Genomic DNA, 18,009 nt, shown 5'->3' with positions numbered 1-18,009 from the left:
CTGTTGGAGGAGGTGGGCCACTGCCGGTAGACTTTGAGGTTTCAAAAAGACTAGTGCCACATCCCTGTGTACTTTCTGCCTTCTGCTTGCGTATCTGGAGCTCTCAGAGGCTCCTGCCCCTATGCCTTTGCTTTGCCATCATGGACTCTATTTAAGCCTCTGAACTGTAAGCTCAATTAAATGTTTTCTTTTGTAAATGACCTTGGTCTTCCTGTTTTTTGTTTTTTTTTTTTTTTTTTAAACAGTGATACAAAGTAACTAAGACACCATCATTAAGGCAGGGGATTACTACACTTGCCCTCAGAAGTGCTACAAAATGTTCACCTTTTCTTTGTTTTTATACTGGAGCAGCTACTAGTTTTAGATTGATGGGGGTGGGAGTGGGGGAAGGGTGGGGGGATGGATGGGTGAGTAGGGGTGTTGGGGGGTGAGGGGTGTTATGTTTAGAAAGATGGCTTAGTGGTTTAAGGGCTTGCCACAGAAGCCTGGTGTGTCCTGAGTTGGATCTCTGAAACCTACATAAATGTGGAAGGAGAGAACTAATCTCACAAAGTTGCCCTCTGATCTCTACCCATGCACCACTGCTTTCCATCCACCTCCACATCCTACTCACACAATGATAATAAATTTTAAAAATTTAAGACTTTCTTCATAAAAGAAATGTAAACACCAAGGTACAAGTGAAAGTGGAATGGGGGTGGGGGTTGAGGGTGGGGGTTGAGGATCAGGGTGGGGTATGGGGGGTGGGGTGGGGCGGGCTGTGCTTGGTCTGCCCTGGAGGCTGAGAGGTTGGAGGAAGAAAGGACAATACAATGACCATTTTAGAGGGGGCTTCTCCACATGGAAGTGCAGAGTACCTCCTGGACACCAGGAGAAAAGCCAGAAGAGGATAATTCTGGGAGGTACAGGGATTGGCGGCAGTAAACTACACCCAGTTTACAATTTTTATAACACTGGCTTTGAGCCCAGGAAAGAAAAGAAATGGGTTGTCCTTCCCTGCTGCTGTTTTTACTTGCCCCCTGCACTCAGGATACCTAATTCAGTCCAAATCATCAATGCTAGCTAGCACTTGGAGGCATGTATACCCCTAAGCTTGCCTACTCTGAGACAGGAGGCTGCCTCCTCTTAGCTCATCTTTAGGGTATAGTCTCAAGACACAGATAGAAAGATATCATTTCATCCCATGGATGAAAGGGAAGCTCCAAGGCTTTCACCAGGTTTTGGGACACCCAAGAGTCGGCAGAAGTGACCTCTGGATGCTGGGGGTAGGTGCTCTGCGGATGCCCTCACCACCTTTCCTCCCCAGAGCACTCACAATTCGGTCAGGCGGTGGTGTGCTCCGGATGAAGCATTTGATCTGGCCCTTCTCGCCATGGAGGGCATGCTGGGTCTGTGTGCTGGAGATGATGGGGGGTCCTGTCGGGGAAGATGACATCATGTTAGGGATGCAGGAAGGGCAGAGCCCCAGCTGGCACCCTCATTGGATGGGTTCAGAAGTGTATTCACCAATCCAAGCACCCAGCAGACATTTACAGAAGGCCTGTGCATGCAAGGTAGAGCGACTGAAGATAAATTAGGCATTCCATCATAAACCTCTTCAGGGATCTTGAGTGAAGGCTTCCAAGACAGAATTCTCAGAAGACGTAAGTAACATAAAAGGTAGTGAGTGCTCACGTCACAGGAGTGGAGCGGATAAAGTACTAACTGGCTTCAGAGGAGAGAGAATAATTTTATCTGCAGATGGGGAATGCTTTGCACAGGAGATGTTGAGCTTGAGAAGGGAGTTGAGTCAGGTACGAATACTGGACGCAATGCCATCCAGCCTAGCTCCCTTGTTGGAATTCAAGCAATTCCTCAGTTGTCCAGCAGAGGGCAAACTTGCCTAAGAAATTGGGTATCTGTAGGGCCAAGACGTGGCGCTGTTCCTTCACCAAGGGTGGGAATTACCTTGCAAAAGGGAAGTCTGGCTAGCTGAGCTCATAGCCTAATCCTATACAGGTCTGAGAAGATACTCTAGCTTACTGTCTTGTTTTCCTCCACATACACAACCAGCCAGGCCAGTTGAAACCACAGCTCCAAACCTGACTCAGTATTGTCCTAATCAGTGTGTGTGTGTGTGTGTGTGTAAGCCAAGGGATATCATGTGGAGTGAAGCCTGTCTCACTGACACTTCCAGTTAACTGCCCTTCATCTTCACCTAATTTGGGCTGAACTGGGTGAAGGATGAGGGTGGGGATGAAAACATTCCCACATGTTCTCAGTCCCTGGGGTGATGGTTGGGATTTAGACCTCAGGAAAGATGGCTAAGAACAAGAGATCCCGAGAAAAGACAAAATTATGCTGGGAACAAAACAAAAATTGCTGCAAACATAATTGCTGTTTATTAACTACCTTAATTAAAACAGATTTGCATTTCTATGAGTGGTTCTCAGCCAAGGGGAAAAACAGGTATTGGGAGAGATGGCTTCTGAGTTTGGATTGGATATAGCTCTGTCTGGTGCACAGACATGAGAGACCTCAAGGTCTTTGTCCTCAGAAGGCTTTAGCGGTGGGCGGGAGCTGGTTTTCCTCCTCAGAGTTCCTTAACTCCCAGAAGCTGTTGGCCCCAAGCCCTGGTGGCTCTACATTCGGTGGCACCTGGGTGATGCTTTGCTTTGCAGCTGGGCTAAGTGATGATACCATAAAAAAAATCTTTTCCTTTCATTTCCCAGGAACTAGGAATCCCCAAGGGGTTCATGGGTCTCTAAAAGCTGTCAACAAATACATATATATTTTTGGGGCTTCTTGAAAGAAAAATGAAAAAAAAAACTAGGATAAAGGAAGCCAGGCTCAGAGAACCAATGGGTAATTGGCAGACATCTCCCCCTCCTTCCTGGTACCTGCTTTGATCCAGCTTAGATTATAGTGGTGCCAATTCATTTCCTAAGGCCATGGGTCTGGCTGTCACTCACAGGAGGAGGACTGTGAGATGTCTGTGCTCTGGACACCAGGGCCTCATCTACCAGCCTCACCATCCCTCCACCCGTTCTCCAACTGCGGGCAGGATAGACAGTCCCAGCCCTAGCAGTGGCTGGCAGGTTTCTCTCTTTGGCTTATTCCATCCAGGCTCCAGTCTCATGGTGACTAGCAGAGAATCAGCAAGAGGCAGTTTCCTTCCTTCCTCTCGCTGATTCCTTCAGTTGCTCTCTGCCCAGCAACCCAGGAAAGCCTCAGCCAGGCTGAGAGGGAAAAACGGGCAGAATAACTGTTGGCTGGATACCAGAGCCTAGGCTGGAATATGGGTCCTTCTGAGGTGTGTGTGTGTGTGTGTGTGTGTGTGTGTGTAGTATGTCCCAGGAGCAAAGGAAGAGTTCTTTCTCCCCAAAAGTCTTTTTAAGTTCCCAATAAGAAATGCCTGGATGTCTTAAAGCAACAGTAAAAATATCAGCCCCTCCTTCCTCTCCCCTAGACACAAGGATGCTTCGTTAATAGCTCCAGGCAATGTGTGTCCCTAGCCTTGGAGGGGGAAGGGTCACAGCTGACAACAGCCATGGCAGCTTGGCTCCTCAGCGCCCTCCCCAGAGCGGGCAGTGGGGAGGGTTGCCGATTTCACTGTGGTGTGGCGCGCTGAGCGGAGTGTCAGACACAGGCTCGGCAGGAAAAGGCTGCAGCCTGTGTGTTGCCATGGATATACCGAGGCGCGATCAGATGCTGTTATTTTTAGCCCTGCAGTGCCAATTTATTGGTGGCATCCTGGGGACACACAGGAAAGGCAGGAGGGCTTGGGAGTCTGGGTTCTGCCAGGGAGAGGTGCCGTTGTGAATGCTCTGCGGTCTGGGTAGCTCGAGTAGATTGACCATCTCTCTGCAGCCGCTGCCCTTCTGGGAGAGAGGGGAAGAGGAAGTACTGGGCAGGAGCTGAGTAATGAGGACAGCGCAGGGATGCTGAGGAGACACCAAGCTGAGCTTTTTTTTTTCCACAAAGGAAGAGAATAGATGAGTTTGTCTGTGGGTGGCTTCCTGCGTTCAGATCTAGTCACTTTGGATCATTTCCAGAATTTGCCTCACACCCTGCTCTCAGGCCAGGACCCGGAAACCTCACACAGGGACCTGAAAGCTCAGGACTTTGATCTGAGGCAGCCACCAGCACACAGCAGTGCACGGTGGTGGTGGGGTTTAGGCCTTAGCGTCTCTCACACCTAGAAACAGGCAACCCTGATTTCTGACCACAGCCCAAGTGTGCACTATACCGGAATCTTGAAACTTCTATCTTGCTGCCAGACTTCTTGAGTCTGGAATGAGCTGCTTCTAGCTTTTTTTATGGCCACCGTCATTCCAGCATCCAGGTCTGGTCTGATACCGCCATCCTCAGTGTTTCACAAACAGCCGTCAGTGAACTCCCACTATGAGCTCACTTCCCCGCTGTGCTTATGTTCACTGTGTATGATAAGACCTGCTCCACGACCTCAGGAGGACCCTGTAGGCTTGGTCCCCAGGGATAGTGATATGTCTCTCTGGCTGAGTAGCCTAGATAAAATGGGATGTAGATGCCCATAAGAAGTGAGAGGTGTGCCCTTAACCTCTCCATGGGCCTTGTCATGAGCCTTTAGTCAAAAGATAGATAAAGGAATATGGTTGCCCTTGTGACCTCTGACCTCTTTCTGGACCAGGATAAAATTCATCACCAATCACAATCCTCTACTAAGATCCTTTGGAAGGGACTGAAAAGGAGGAGTGGATCCACAAACTTACCAGCTTGCCTTTCCTTCCACAGACTGATAGAATCTGTGTTAGGGGCAACAATGCCTAGAGTCAGTGAGCTCCCTTTTGGGGACAACACCTGGTACCAAGATACCTTGGGACTTGCCCCTCCTTCGAGTTCCCCACCCCCATTGTGATGTTTGAGTAGGGCTCTTACCATTGACAGTCAAGGTCACCTCTCTCTCTCCAGCTCCTACTCGGGGCACCACAGCCCGGCACACGTACTTCCCAGCATCCTCTTGGCGGACAGATTTGAGCGTTAGGGTCTTTTCATTGCTCAGGACCTAGGAGGAGGGAGAAGGATCAGAGGCAAAGAGTAAGGGAAGGCTTTCTCTGCCTGGGGTAGATTGCTGACACAGATGCCAGCATCACTTTAAGCACCAAGGTGAAGTGAGGGTTAACAGACAGATAGTGCCCTTAAAGGTTTGAGAGGAGACCCACACACACATGGAGACCTCTTTCTAGATGCAGGCCTGTGGGCATACTGCATGGTGGTGGCAGGAATGTGGGACTCACCAACCAAGGACCCATGGCTCCTTCATGTGGAGAGATGGATGCTACCCTTCTGTGACCTCCCGGCTGTCCATGGGTAAATTTATCCCCCAACTGAATGTGGCAGATTCTTGAATCTAGGTTTTCTGAGCAATTATTAGCATCTATCTCCTTCGGAGATAGCTGGAGGTGATGATATTAGCTAGTCTTAGACACTAGCTATTCCTGGCTGCAGTACTAAATACCTGCATGGTATTGGCCGGTTACTGACTATCTCAGAGGCTCTTTCATTTAAAGGGGGCAGTGACACCTCCTGCATGCAGCTGTGAGCACATAACAGACTACCCAAAAGTTGACTCCTTCTGCCCGACCACAAAACATAGTGCGGAGATTAAAGGTGATGTTTTTGTTGGTTTGTTTTTTCCTGGATAGGATTTCTTTTTGTAGCCCCGGCTGTCATGGAACTCAATTCTGTAGACCAGACTGGCCTCAAACTCACCAAGCTCTTGCTGCCTCTGTTTCCCAAGTGCTGGGATTAAAGGCGTGTGCCACCACCAACCAGCAACCAAGGGTAAGTTTATCTGGGGAAAGCTTAGAAATCTTTCTAGTACTAGGGCCAACTGCCCTATGCATAGTGTGTTCAGAGTGACATGGGTGCAGAGAGACCTCGAGTTCCTGTTCTTTCTGGGACTCCTTGGCTTACTATAGAGATCGGTTCCCTGAAAACTCTCCTGCCTGTTCCACTATCTATGCCCCGATTTCTGCCGTAGGACCCTGGAGCCTGGCCGGAGGACTCACCACACCAGAACCTCGTTTCATCCACACGATGGTCAGAGACGGGTTGCCGATCCATGCACAGCTGAAGATGGCATCTGAGCCCAGATCAACCAGCAGGGACTGAGGTTCTGAGGTCATTCGAGGACCAACTGTGATGGGGAGGAGAGAAGAGAAGGACTCAGGAGGTTTGGGGAGCTCTGGGGAGCCTTCCCCCTCTCTTCTCCTCTCCACCCACCCCAATGGGAGGGAGGGAGGGAGGCAGCTGAGTACTTAGCCACATCAATCCACTTCAATTTCAATCAGCTCAATCAATACCTTAATCAACCCACTCCCTTAGGTTTCGATTTTCTGAGGCTAGCCTGAGGTACAGGAGGGGGGACTCTATAAGTGAGGATGAGATATCTTTTGCCCAGGCTTAACCTTTTTCAGGTTTACAGAGTAGGTGGTACCAGTTACAGGAAGAAAGCATTTAGGTCAATTTCTACCTCGACTTACCTTTCAATCCCTTCTTTTTAAAGATCCTTTTTCATCTGGCTTCAGAAAGTTGAGGACACCTCTCGCTCCAGAAATCTTGGGCATTGGGACCATGACTTGAAATAACCTGGTCCACCGTTCTAGGTATTTACAGGGTGTCTTCTATCCAAGACACCTCAGACCCCTTTTTAGCTTTTTAAAAGCTCTTGGACCCACAACATCTGGCACCTCTACTCAGTATGTGGGAGTCCTCGTCTGACCTATTCTAACATCCTGGCCTGTAGACCAAGCCTTGTTGCATATAGTGGCTGGGTTATGCAGAGAGCAGTGCAGGAAGGCCTTGCAGTGCTTCTTTGAGAAGACAACTAGAATTAGTTGTCTAGAACTGGGGGATGTAGAGTAGTTTCAAGATGTAGCCAGCAAGACAACACATCTACGGAGTCTTTGTGGGACACAAGGGTCAGGCAAAGTCAAGTTTGCGAAAAGCGCGTTTAAAAAGTTCACATACTAATGGGCAGTATGTGAACTGATTATATATATGTGGGTGTGATAAGCATCTCAGGCTGGCTTTGAACTCACTGTGTAGCCCTGCCTGGCCTCAAACTCAAGGCAGTCCTCCTGTTTTAGCCTTTTGAGCTTGAGTGCCTGGATTATAGGTGTGTGCCTCTGCTGTTTTTGTTTGTTTGTTTTTTTCATCCAGCTGCCTAGTCCTCAAAGGTAGGTTGTCTTCATTTATTGGGCCACTGGAGAGGAAGGGGAGCTGTCCACGAGTCCCCTCAGTGGGACAGTGGAGTGAGTGTATACATGATGGATTTGATTACTGTCTGGCTTCAGTCCTTACCCTGACACTTACTCCCTGCATGCCCTCGAGAGTCCATCTCCTTCATTTTGACAATAGGGATAGTAAGATATACTTAGGGACTATATGTATGTGTGTTCCCCTCAGACTTACATGTTGAAACTCCCCAGTGTGGATGTATTAGGAGGTAGGGCCCTTGGGAAGTGATTGGAATCCGTGGACACCAGAACAGTCACACTGGCTCCTGATTCCTGCTGGTCAGCTCTCCCAGTTCATGGTAACTAGTCACTGCACTATGAGACGGCGCCTCATAGGGATGAGTCAAGGGTCAAAACAGGAGTGATACTAGGAGATGCTGTAAGCACAACATGTATAGTGTGCTTTGGGTGACGAGTCTAGCTATAGTCTCAGTCACACACCTCCCACTGCCTGCTCCCAGGGTTCCCTGAGTTCCCACACTCACAGTATACGTCCACTGTGCGGCTGAGGTTGGTGCTACCCAGGGCATTGGTCACTTCACAGGATACAGGCTCTGAGAAGTATGTGTAATCCACAGTGGTCCTATACAGCTCCCCAGATGCCTCCTTGATGATGTGACCCCGTTTGGCCCACCTGCAATGAAAGTCAGAGGTCTATTGTGTGTGTGGGTATCTTGTTGGAAGTTGGACCTACCAAGTCCTCAAGAAAATGAGAAGATGATCTGTACTCACAAGGTGATCATGGCCTTTGAGCCATGGTCACCAAGCAGTCAGAGGCTCTTGACAAGTAGGTTACTTGGGAGGTGAGTTACCTGGCTGGCTATCCCATGGTAGCCAGGTTGTTTGTTAATCCGACTCTGAGTCATCAGACAGCCTGGCCATACTGCTCAGAGCTCTATTCTGGGCCTCAACCTGGGCCGTGTAGGAAAAGGATCGAGGCTGAGTTGTATGATGTCAGAGGTGAGGGCTAATGATACAAGCCCTATACATGCATGAATATTACACACGTGACCGTTTGCAACCCCCCCCCCCCCCCACACACACAGATAAAATAGGCTTCAAGAAGTTTGGTTTCCAGACCAGGTAACACGATGTAGGTTTTTGAATCTCCACATGATGCTCTCACACAGCAACTCTCTTAGCTCCAGCTCCAGCACGGGTGTCTCATCATGCCCCTCCTGCCCCCTCTCCCCCACCCCCCAGTCTTCTTGTCAATCTTTCAGCCTTCCTCCCAGGGTAGATACTTGAAGCCACAGACCCATTAGCCCTGGTTGGGTGTGGACCAGTGGGTAGGAACTGTCTCTCAGGAGCTTATCAGTACCATATTGGAAGGAACAGACTAAAAAGCCGTAGGCATCACTTGATCTTAGCCCTGGAGTAGTGATTACAATGTTGGACCAGACACCAGGTGACTGCCATGTGCACAAAAGGGCATGTGAGTGTGTACCTGGCAGAAGTGCACATAATGTGTTCACATATGCTCATGGGGTTTTTCATATGTGTGCAAGCATGACTATATGCACGCATGCCTATATATACTTCATGAAGGTTTGCTTGTGTGCAAGTATGTGCTTATGTACATATATATATATATGTGTGTGTGTGTGTATGTGCGTGTATGTGTCTATACGTGTACATGAGAAGGTTTATATGTGTACAAATTTAAATATATGCATGTATATATATGTATGTACATATGTGTATACCTGTAAGTATGAGAATGTACATGTGTGTGCCCATGAAGGTTTGCCTGTGTGTACTTGTGTGCATGTGTACATGGGGGAGTTACATGAATATAAGTGTGAATATGTGCTCATGTGTTCATATAAGGGTTTGGGTTTGCATGTGTGTAAGTATGTACATGCACATACCCATCTGTACATGAGTATAGGTGAATAAATATGTGAAAGTATGAACATGTACATGTGTGTATGCATGTGCACATATGCATGTGTACAAGTGTGAGCGCATGTGTGTATGTCTATGTGTGTGATTTTATTTGTGTATTGAGGGTTTGTATGTGTCCAGGTGTATATGCATGTGTATGCATGTGTGCCTCTGAGGCACACATACACGTGTGAGCATGCATGTCCGTGCTTGGGTGCTTGTGCACATTTAGATTACAGATTCATAAGGGAAAAACATTTATAGCTCCTTGGCTTAAATTTAAATTACAACCCTCACCCTCCGAAAACATAAAATTTCTAACCAGGCTCCCGGGAATCTATAGCTGACTTGGGCTGTTTGTAAAGCTGAAGTGGCCTCTAGGGACCACCACTGGTCCATGTACTTGCCATCCTCTGACCACGGCAACTTCTCTTCCCTTCCTTTCTCTGCTTCTGGATCTCTCTTGGCCACACGGATTCTATCTCCTCCATCTTTTCCCTAGCTGTTGGCTCAGTGTGGTTTGTCTAGCCCCGAGAGAGAGGGATCCACTTCTCTGCATCCCAAGGAACACCTAGACTGGCTCCATGTGGTTATTATCTTGAATTAATACCGGGTAACGATTAAGAACACGATTAATAATAACAATTATAGTTTAACAACAGAGCAAACCGTAGCTCCCTGAGAGCTTAAGGAACTTCCCAACAAAACCATTATGAGTTATTCATGAGTCGTTTCAATTCCTAACTTTAATTTAATGACCAGACTTAATAGTCAGGCATGGCCCCTGCCTGAGGTGGATTAATTCTGTTCCAGACACACAGCTGGGGATCAGTGCCCAGCCTCTCCTCCTTCTGCCCTGTTGAAGGGAGGGCTTATAAGTGGTGAGATACTGCAGCAAGACTGATGACGAGCTGATAGCTGAGAGGTGGGTGGGGAGAAGCTCAGGTAAGCCTTCTCTGCACCTGATGCTTATCACATGTAGCTCGGGCTGGTCCTGTAACTGTGCCCAGGAGTTCTGGTTCAGATAGGCAGGCTGTCTTTCTTTGGGGGATCCTGGAGAAGTTGGGAGGTTCTTCCCTCTCTTCCTGGGGCACTTACTGGGCAGCTTAGGGAGGACCACGCTCATCAAGATCAGCTTGTCAGAACATCTGGGGCCCAGCAGGCCTGTAACCCAGAACTCCAGGATCTGTGGTTGTACCTTCTAGGCCAGGTTTCCTTTTCTTTTCACCCAAAGAGGAAGAATTAGGATATAGCTTGCCATAGGACGTTTTGTTTTGCCTCTGAAGAGATCTGAACCAGTTCACCATGAGATTCCAAAGGAGGGAAGGCAGGAAGGATGCTCTGACCATCCTGTTTCAGGGTCATGGAAGGAGATAGGAGTTGCCTATAGGACTGGATTTCAGAGAGTTGAACCCAGGGCTTTCGGGAAGGTGACTCCCCTCCCCTAACTCCGTAAGTGCTCATATCTTGACTGTCCAGTCTTTCTTCTCCTTCTTACTTCCTTTACACATTAAACAGATCTCTGAAGGCCCTTCAAGAAGGACATGAGCTAAGAATATCTCATTCCAGTCTCGGGCCACAGGGACTGGGGTCCAAAGAGCATCTTCCTGCTTACCCCAATGTATTCCCTCCCAGTTTGTGGCTCGGCCGCCTCTGCCCAGTCCACCACCTCCTCCTCCTCATCTCTCCCAGATCCTGCTTGAACTGCTTCAGACTAAGCCTTTTCAATCAATGTCTAATTTTGTCTGAACAAATGTAAGAGGATTAATTATTTATATCACAGCATCAAGAGACCCAACTTGTCACAGCCGCAGGTTGGTGTGTCAAACAGTCCTGCATACTTCAACTGGGTTGTTGTGTTCGTTTTAATCCCGTATCTGCCTAAGACCTCAGAGAATAAAGCCCAGAGAACTTCTTGTTGTTCTTGAGCCTGCTCCCTGGGTTCCTTCAGGCAGTGGAGTGGCAGCTTCCATGTGCTGTCAGATCCCATCCCAGGGTAGGGTTGAGAGAGGATACAAGTCTAATTTCAGAGATTACAGCCTCTTTATATGGACCCGGGAGGAAGCAATCAAGATAAAGGAATGGAAGAAACAAAGATCTCTGTAATCTTGTCAACGTCATTTGGGGAAAAACCAATGTACTTATGATAAAGATTTGTTTAAGGCATTTTCTCCTGGCGCTTAGTGCTCTGTGGAAAATGGATCTGAAATGTTGCTGGCAAGACCTCGTTGGGGTGGGGTGAGGGGTGGAGGAGTGGGATGGGCTGATCAGGAGCCCCAAATCTCTTCTCACCTTTACAGCTTAGCCCAGTTTTGCCACCTCTACTTCAGGGCCAGAAGAGCTCCCAAGTCCTTTTGAGACCTAAAGCAAGTCCAAGATGGTCCTTCCACAACTACAGAAACTTCAGCTAACCAGAAAGCTCTAAGAATTGGTAGTGAATAAGAACAGTGACCATCTGCAGGGAGCCTGATCACTCTTGCCTCTCTTCTTCTACCAGGAACTCATGTAGGATTCAGAATGCTTCAAAGTAGGAGAGGAAGGGAGGGAAGGGAGTCCTACAGAACCCAATAGTCTAGGGGAATTGCATGTTCTCTCTGTGTTCATTTATTATTACACTGTTAGCTTGAAGAAGTACAAATTTCAAAGAGGAAGAAAAGCTTTAATTTCAACTAGCTGCCATCTTTTCCTCGCCTAGATTTGCTAGTTTGATCACACTTATTTCAAAAGGACGTCCTTCCCTGTGTATGCCCATTCTCCCTCCTTCTTCTTGCTATTCTGGGTTTCTGAGTCAGACCCGGCAGCTGGATACCCTACTGAGGTCAGAAGGCAAGTGGAGGACTTCAGGCCTTTGGGTAAAGGCTGCTGACTATCTGGGGAATTGTCATGCTTTCTGCTCAACAGATCACTGGATTCCTAGATAACAGGGAGTCTGGTGGTGCCGTGGAAATGGGGAGTCGAGTGTCCCAGGTTCTTAGGCTCCTTAGGCATTTTGGGGATTGCAATGATGGTCAATGGACAGGCTGTCTGTCTGTCTGGTGGGGATGCTTATGGATGAGAATGGAGCTGGCATTTGAAGTGTCTCCTGGGAAGACTACACCTGAGCTGAGAGCTGGGAGCAGACAGGAGAGAAACATGGGAATGCCAGGGACAGTTAGAAGCCCAGAGAAAAGCGTCTTTTTAGTTCCTTCTGCATCGTCTGTCACTGCAGCCTCTGGACCTGACTGGACCATAGGATTCCTGGGAATGGGAGGCTCCTTATCTTTCTGGTGGATGTCAGAGGCCATCTGATCTTCTTGCTTCCAGTGAGGCAAGGGTTAACTCAGAAGATGGATAGAGATGCTGTAGGCCTTCCTGATTTCTGGCCCCACGGCTGCTCTATTATCCACACTGCAGGGAGCCAGAGTAGTTCACTGTGTCCACCCGGAGTCTACCACGGCTTTCTCTGTGGCCCATTGCCCTTTCTCCCACCTGCTGGGACCTCTCTGCCTCATGCCTCATGTCTTCCCTCTCCTCCATATCCCTAGTCATTGCCTTCCTTGGCTGGGACCATTAGCATTCTTGCCACTTGCAGAGGCTGCAGCTTAATAGCTCGTATCCATAGTGGAAGTGATGTCCTGGGTTCTGCCATCAAGTCTGGGTTGGTAAGGAAGTTAGAGTCATGGGAAGCTCTACAAAACATCAACCTTTGAGATCACTTAGTTTCTGGAATGGCGTGTGGTGATGTGTACAGGCAGGAAGGTGCCCAGAGGAGCAGCTCTGAAGGTTTATTTGATCAGTCAGATGCATGTAAGGAATGCCTAGTTTGCGCCATGCGATATGCTGCATGCTGAGAGCCATAAGTGACTAAATTGCAGCTCTTGCCTCTGAGAAGCTCGGTCAGAAGGTGGAGACAGGCATGTGAAAAACAGTGATGCCTTTATCAGTTCTGTGGATGAGGATACAGGGTGAGGTGGTGGCTCTGCAGGATTCCAGGTGCCCTTTGGGCTCTGGCCAACTATACCGTGCTAAGTACACTGACTTACCCATTCTGCTAGCGATTTCAACACGTGTCTCAGCCTTGTTCTGTCATTTCAGAAATATGGAATAAACAAGCTATTGAAAGAGGAGGGGCGCCCCCTGATTCCTTGGCAGAGGGGGCGGGGAGCATTTGAGCTTGAATGAAAGAGAGGGGCTGCTTAGCTAGCAGGTGGGTCTGGCTTGTGGGGGAGGGGGAAGGCTGTTTGGACACCTGCTGTGAAGCAATATTGTGGCCATGTGTGACATCCCACATGACAGGCATGGGGGTGGAGGAGCCTTAAACCAAGCTGTCTTCACAGCAGTGATGCTCACCTGTACTGGGTGACAGCTGGGTTGGCCTTTGCAGAGCAGTGGAACGTGACGATGTTGTCCTCCAATACCGGCTGTGGTTCTACCGACAAGTTGACAAGTGGTGGGTCTGCAGGGAGAAGAAACTCACATACAGACGGGAGAAAGAATAGGACAGGAAGACAGGGATGGGCAAAGCCAAGGCTCCTATCACCCAGGAACCATGTCGATGGATTTCCTGGAGTGTGAGGGAGGCCTCTGCAGGAGGCGACTTTGCTGCCTGGAAGTGGCTGCTTCAGATAGTCCTGGGTGCTGGGTGCTGGTCCCTCTGTAACTCAAGGTCTGAACTGAACTGAACATCTATCTCTGGTGCATTGGCTTCCCAGGCCCCAGGTATGTATAGCCTATCTTCAACTACCACACCACTTGAGGGAGTGGTGGGAGAGGCCTCTCAATCCACAGTACAAGCTTTCTGTCTGTGAAATATCTGTTTATTTTCTCCATGTAAAGGTTGTGGGGCCTCTGATAACTCAAAAGCTGAATTGAGATCCTTTCATCTCTGCTGAGTCCTGACTGGTGTCACCAGGCCCTCAGCATCCTGAGCTGGACTCGACTTGTTTTCTTATCTGACAGGAAAGAAGCCATACTCCGAAGTGCTAAATGGTCTGAGACGGAGGAGATAGAAAGTGGGAGATGGGTAGCCCACGGAGAGACCCACGTGGTTTGGTAGTGGCCATGGCAAACTGAGGGAGGCAGAACACACAACATAGAGACTGGAAGTGGCAATCACAGGGAAAGAGAGAGAACCTAGAGAGACAGAGATGGATGCAGAGATGAGGAAGAGAGAGAGAGAGAGAGAGAGAGAGAGAGAGAGAGAGAGAGAGAGAGAGAAACAGACAGACATACCCACCGAGGCTTGCAGAAGGGTAAGAAAAGGAGAAACCTAGAGATGGGGGTCGGGAGGGGGATAAAGAGTGAGATGAGGCTGTACACAGATGCACCGAGACCAAGATACCGTACAGAACGCAGGAAAGACAGGGAGACCTTACACATAGAAAATGATAGGGTGTTGGAGAGAAAGAACATGTGAAACAAAGAACACAGGAAAATGGGGGTGGAGGACAGAGATGGAGAGACAGAGGTACAGAGAAAGAGGGAGAGACAGATGATAGATAGATAGGTAGATAGATAGATAGGTAGATAGATAGATAGGTAGATAGATAGATAGATAGATAGATAGATAGATAGATAGATAGATATCTAGGCCCTGGGAACAGCATGTTGGTCTGGAGGCTTTTCCCTTCTCAGGTAGCCAGTCTCATGCTCTCCCCAGAAGTTGGCCCATCCTGATGTTGTACTCCCTGTACCTCCCAAACCTGAACCCAGCACTTCTGGACATCTTGGCACCCAAAGTACAGGGGAGGGGAGGGTGAGCTTTTCCTCAACAGGGTCTGGACGCATGGACGTGCAGTTGGAATGAGTGCATGGAATGAGTGGCTGGGTACCCGAGGTTCACAAGGATTTTCTGTGGATTCAGACTCAGAGAACACAGTGAGAAGCCAGTATCTCAGAGGCTGTGGAGGATACATGTGTGGGACGCCCCAGGGAGTGACTCTATCCTCATGTTCTTGGCTCCTGGTTCAAGACTATAGGAGGGCCCTGAGAGTCCTACCTAAGTTGTGGACTGAGTTTGGGAGTTGGAACCTTTGTCTCCCAGATTTTATCTGTGAGCTGCTGCTCAGGTTGGGTGCTGGGTGTGGGCACAGGGGTTGAGATGGGTTGCTATCTGCAGATGCCAACAAAGAACCCCACTTCTAAGCAGCAGGTGGCCACCTGTGTTTGTGTCTGCTCTCCCTACCGTGTCTCCTGCTTCCAGAAGGGAGACTTCAAACAGGTGACTCATCTGGCACAGGAGCAGCTGGCCTGTGCATCTTTTTATTTGGGGTTACAGGGAACGTTGTGGTGCTATACTGTGGAACTTAACCCTCCTCCCATGCCCAGGGTCATGGATTAATGACTTGGTCCTCAGAGACATGTTTTTGAGGGGGAAGTGGAAGCTTTGAGAGGGGTAGGGGCAGTGGGAAGTCCAATAGAGGTCTTGTGGGGCTTGTGAGACCCTAGTGTAGTCTTTATTCCTTGTTCCCTGGCCCTTGGGGAGGAGCTTCCTCTCGAGAGCACACAGTCCCGCCATGAGGTGCCCTCTTACCAGAGCCAAAACAATGGGGCCACCCAATCATGAAGTGGATCATCTCAAATTGTGGACCGAAATAAACCTTTTTTTTTTGTTTGTTTGTGTGTTTGTTTTCTGTCTCAGATTTTTGCTACAATGTCAGGAAACGGAATAATACAGGTAGGTATTGCATCCACATCAATTTCGATTTTCAAAGCGAGATTCAAGGGCTTACTAAGGTATGTGTGGCAAGGGATCGCCAGGACTCTCTTCTCACTTCCGAGACTCACAGAAATTCTCCCTGCAAGGCCTATAGAATCTTCCCAGTGGCTCCCCACAGCTTCTGAGGAAAGGCTGACTTGGGAATCTCACTGTCCTGTGCAGGGCAGCCTGGCCAAGCTGAACATCCCTTCTGGTAAAGGAGTTTGTCCGGAGGAGTTTGCTAATTGCCACTGGGACCCCTGTGCATTGCTAGCCTCACGTTGTAAAATCCAGCCCTGGTGGGTGATAGATGATCTCAGTCCAACTCTTGCTTTACGGGATGGTGTCAGTTCGAAAGTCCCGTTACGGAGCTCAGGGAGACATTTCCAAAGGCTCATCCTTTTCCTGGTGTTCTTGGCAAAATGATGATTCCTTGGCAAGCAAGAAGGTGGAGCACATACCTATTGGGGGACCCTTCGTGGGTTCACCCTGATATCAGCATTTCCTTTTCTTGTCAAACCCTTAGTCCCTAGGGCCTAAGGAGAATAGACCCAGAGGGGTCCACTGCAGTCAGTTTCATTTGCATCTCTATCCCCAGGCTCAGGGATGCCACATCTCTGTTTCCATTCATCTCCTCAGGATGTGAGTTTCTAGGAGTCTGCCAAGTTCCAGAGGTATAAATAGTTTATGTCATACCCAACTATTAAACATGATTTTAATCCCACTTGAGATGTTGGATGCATAACTTGCAGGAGGGTGGAACTGAGATCACATCGAACAGATGTTACAGCTGAGAGTCTGTTAGTGTTTCCATCAGGAACCTGTGTGTGCGCGTGTGTGTGTGTGTGTGTGTGTGTGTGTGTGTGTGTGCACATGTGCATTTTCAGGGGAAGTGTGGAGGGTGCAGAGAGAAACTTCATGACTCAGTGATTTTATAGCACATCCATTTGAAAGTTGGCAGCTGAACACAGAGTCCAGATGTGGTGAGGCTGGGGGTGGGGTGGGTGGGTTGCACTTTCTCTCCCATTACTCAATCTGGGGGCTTTGTCTTCCGTTGGGTAACATATAAAGACCAAGGGAAACAAACAACAAATGTGCTTTTGCTGAGTTTGGAGACTTCGTGGTTGACTGAGAAAATGAGCAGGTTTGCAAAGGCGGCTCTGATCCAGCCTGTGGTGTCCACTGCAAACAGTTGGATGCTCACTGAATGAGCAAGTGAATTTTAGAAGAAAGGAAGAGGAGGAGGAGGAGGAGGAGGAGGAGGAGGAGCAGCAGCAGGAGGAGAAGGAAGAACAGGAAGAGGAGGAGGAGGAGCAGCAGGAGGAAGAGGAACAGGAAGAAGAGCAGGAGGAGGGCATAGAGAAGGGTTGGACCTTGCGTGTTAGGTATACATAACACACTTCCCAGGTAGGGGAGATGGAGTGTTGGATCAAATGGATACAGCTGTGATGACATCTGGGGAAGGGTCACCGCACACCTGCCAACAGTGGATTTCAACCACAGCATATACTTTAATCAAAATACGTCATGCATGGTGCTAGGAGTAGACATGAATGATGTCATTTAATCCTAACTGCAACCTTAAGAGGTACACGTGGTCCTCTTCATGTATCGACTCGGAAACTAAGGCCCAAACCAATCACTAATGGGGCCAATCAGTAACTGACAAAGCCAGAATTCAAACTAGAGGGAATGTTGGATGACAACCACTATTCTGCACTACCTTGGAAGAATCCCAGGGGGGAAACCTGAAGCCTAGGTCTAAACATCATGCTGGCCTTACACCCAGGTCCTTTCAGGTGCAGCTCTGCTAACTATGTAGCTGGTCAACCAGCCCTCTGTGTGGAATGCATCTGGAGGGAATATGCATTTGAATGTATGTGGGATGCTGTCATGATGACATTCTTATCTAGGTTCTCTTGGGGCAATGAATATCAGTCCAAGTCAGAGATGCTCTTTCTCCTCCATCTTTCTCTGTCAAGGTCCTGGCTTCCATCTTGGGGAACCAACTGTGTTTATTTGGGACTCTGTAGTTGTCATAACCTCCTGCCTAAGTGGGTCTGGGAAGCAGGAGGACAGGAGTGCCACAATGTCACAAATGGCAGCCAGGAAGCAAGGGACTTTAGACACATTGTCTTCCACCCTCATTTTCCCCCAGATTTGGCTTGTGTCTGAGAGAGAGATCTC

The 18,009-nt window shown here is 48.7% G+C and overlaps 1 protein-coding gene across 4 annotated transcripts in view; it reads right to left on the bottom strand.

The window, feature by feature from the left end:
- Kirrel3 (kirre like nephrin family adhesion molecule 3) overlaps window positions 1-18,009 on the bottom strand; it is a 555,026-nt gene that overhangs the window by 15,820 nt on the left and 521,197 nt on the right. For all 4 annotated transcript variants that reach the window (XM_028776178.1, XM_028776179.1, XM_028776175.1 and 1 more), the window contains 5 exons: window positions 13,476-13,581; window positions 7,745-7,893; window positions 6,030-6,157; window positions 4,897-5,023; window positions 1,316-1,416 (listed from right to left, as the gene is read on the bottom strand). In XM_028776178.1, coding sequence (XP_028632011.1) covers window positions 1,316-1,416; window positions 4,897-5,023; window positions 6,030-6,157; window positions 7,745-7,893; window positions 13,476-13,581 — 611 coding nt within the window. The remainder of the gene's footprint in view (window positions 1-1,315; window positions 1,417-4,896; window positions 5,024-6,029; window positions 6,158-7,744; window positions 7,894-13,475; window positions 13,582-18,009) is intronic.

The sequence above is a fragment of the Grammomys surdaster genome, unplaced genomic scaffold (genome assembly GCF_004785775.1).
Source record: "Grammomys surdaster isolate TR1022 unplaced genomic scaffold, NIH_TR_1.0 266, whole genome shotgun sequence".
Classification (NCBI taxonomy): domain Eukaryota; kingdom Metazoa; phylum Chordata; class Mammalia; order Rodentia; family Muridae; genus Grammomys; species Grammomys surdaster.
The sequence above is the reverse complement of the archived record's forward strand: the minus strand, read 5'-3'. Positions and strand labels throughout refer to the sequence as shown.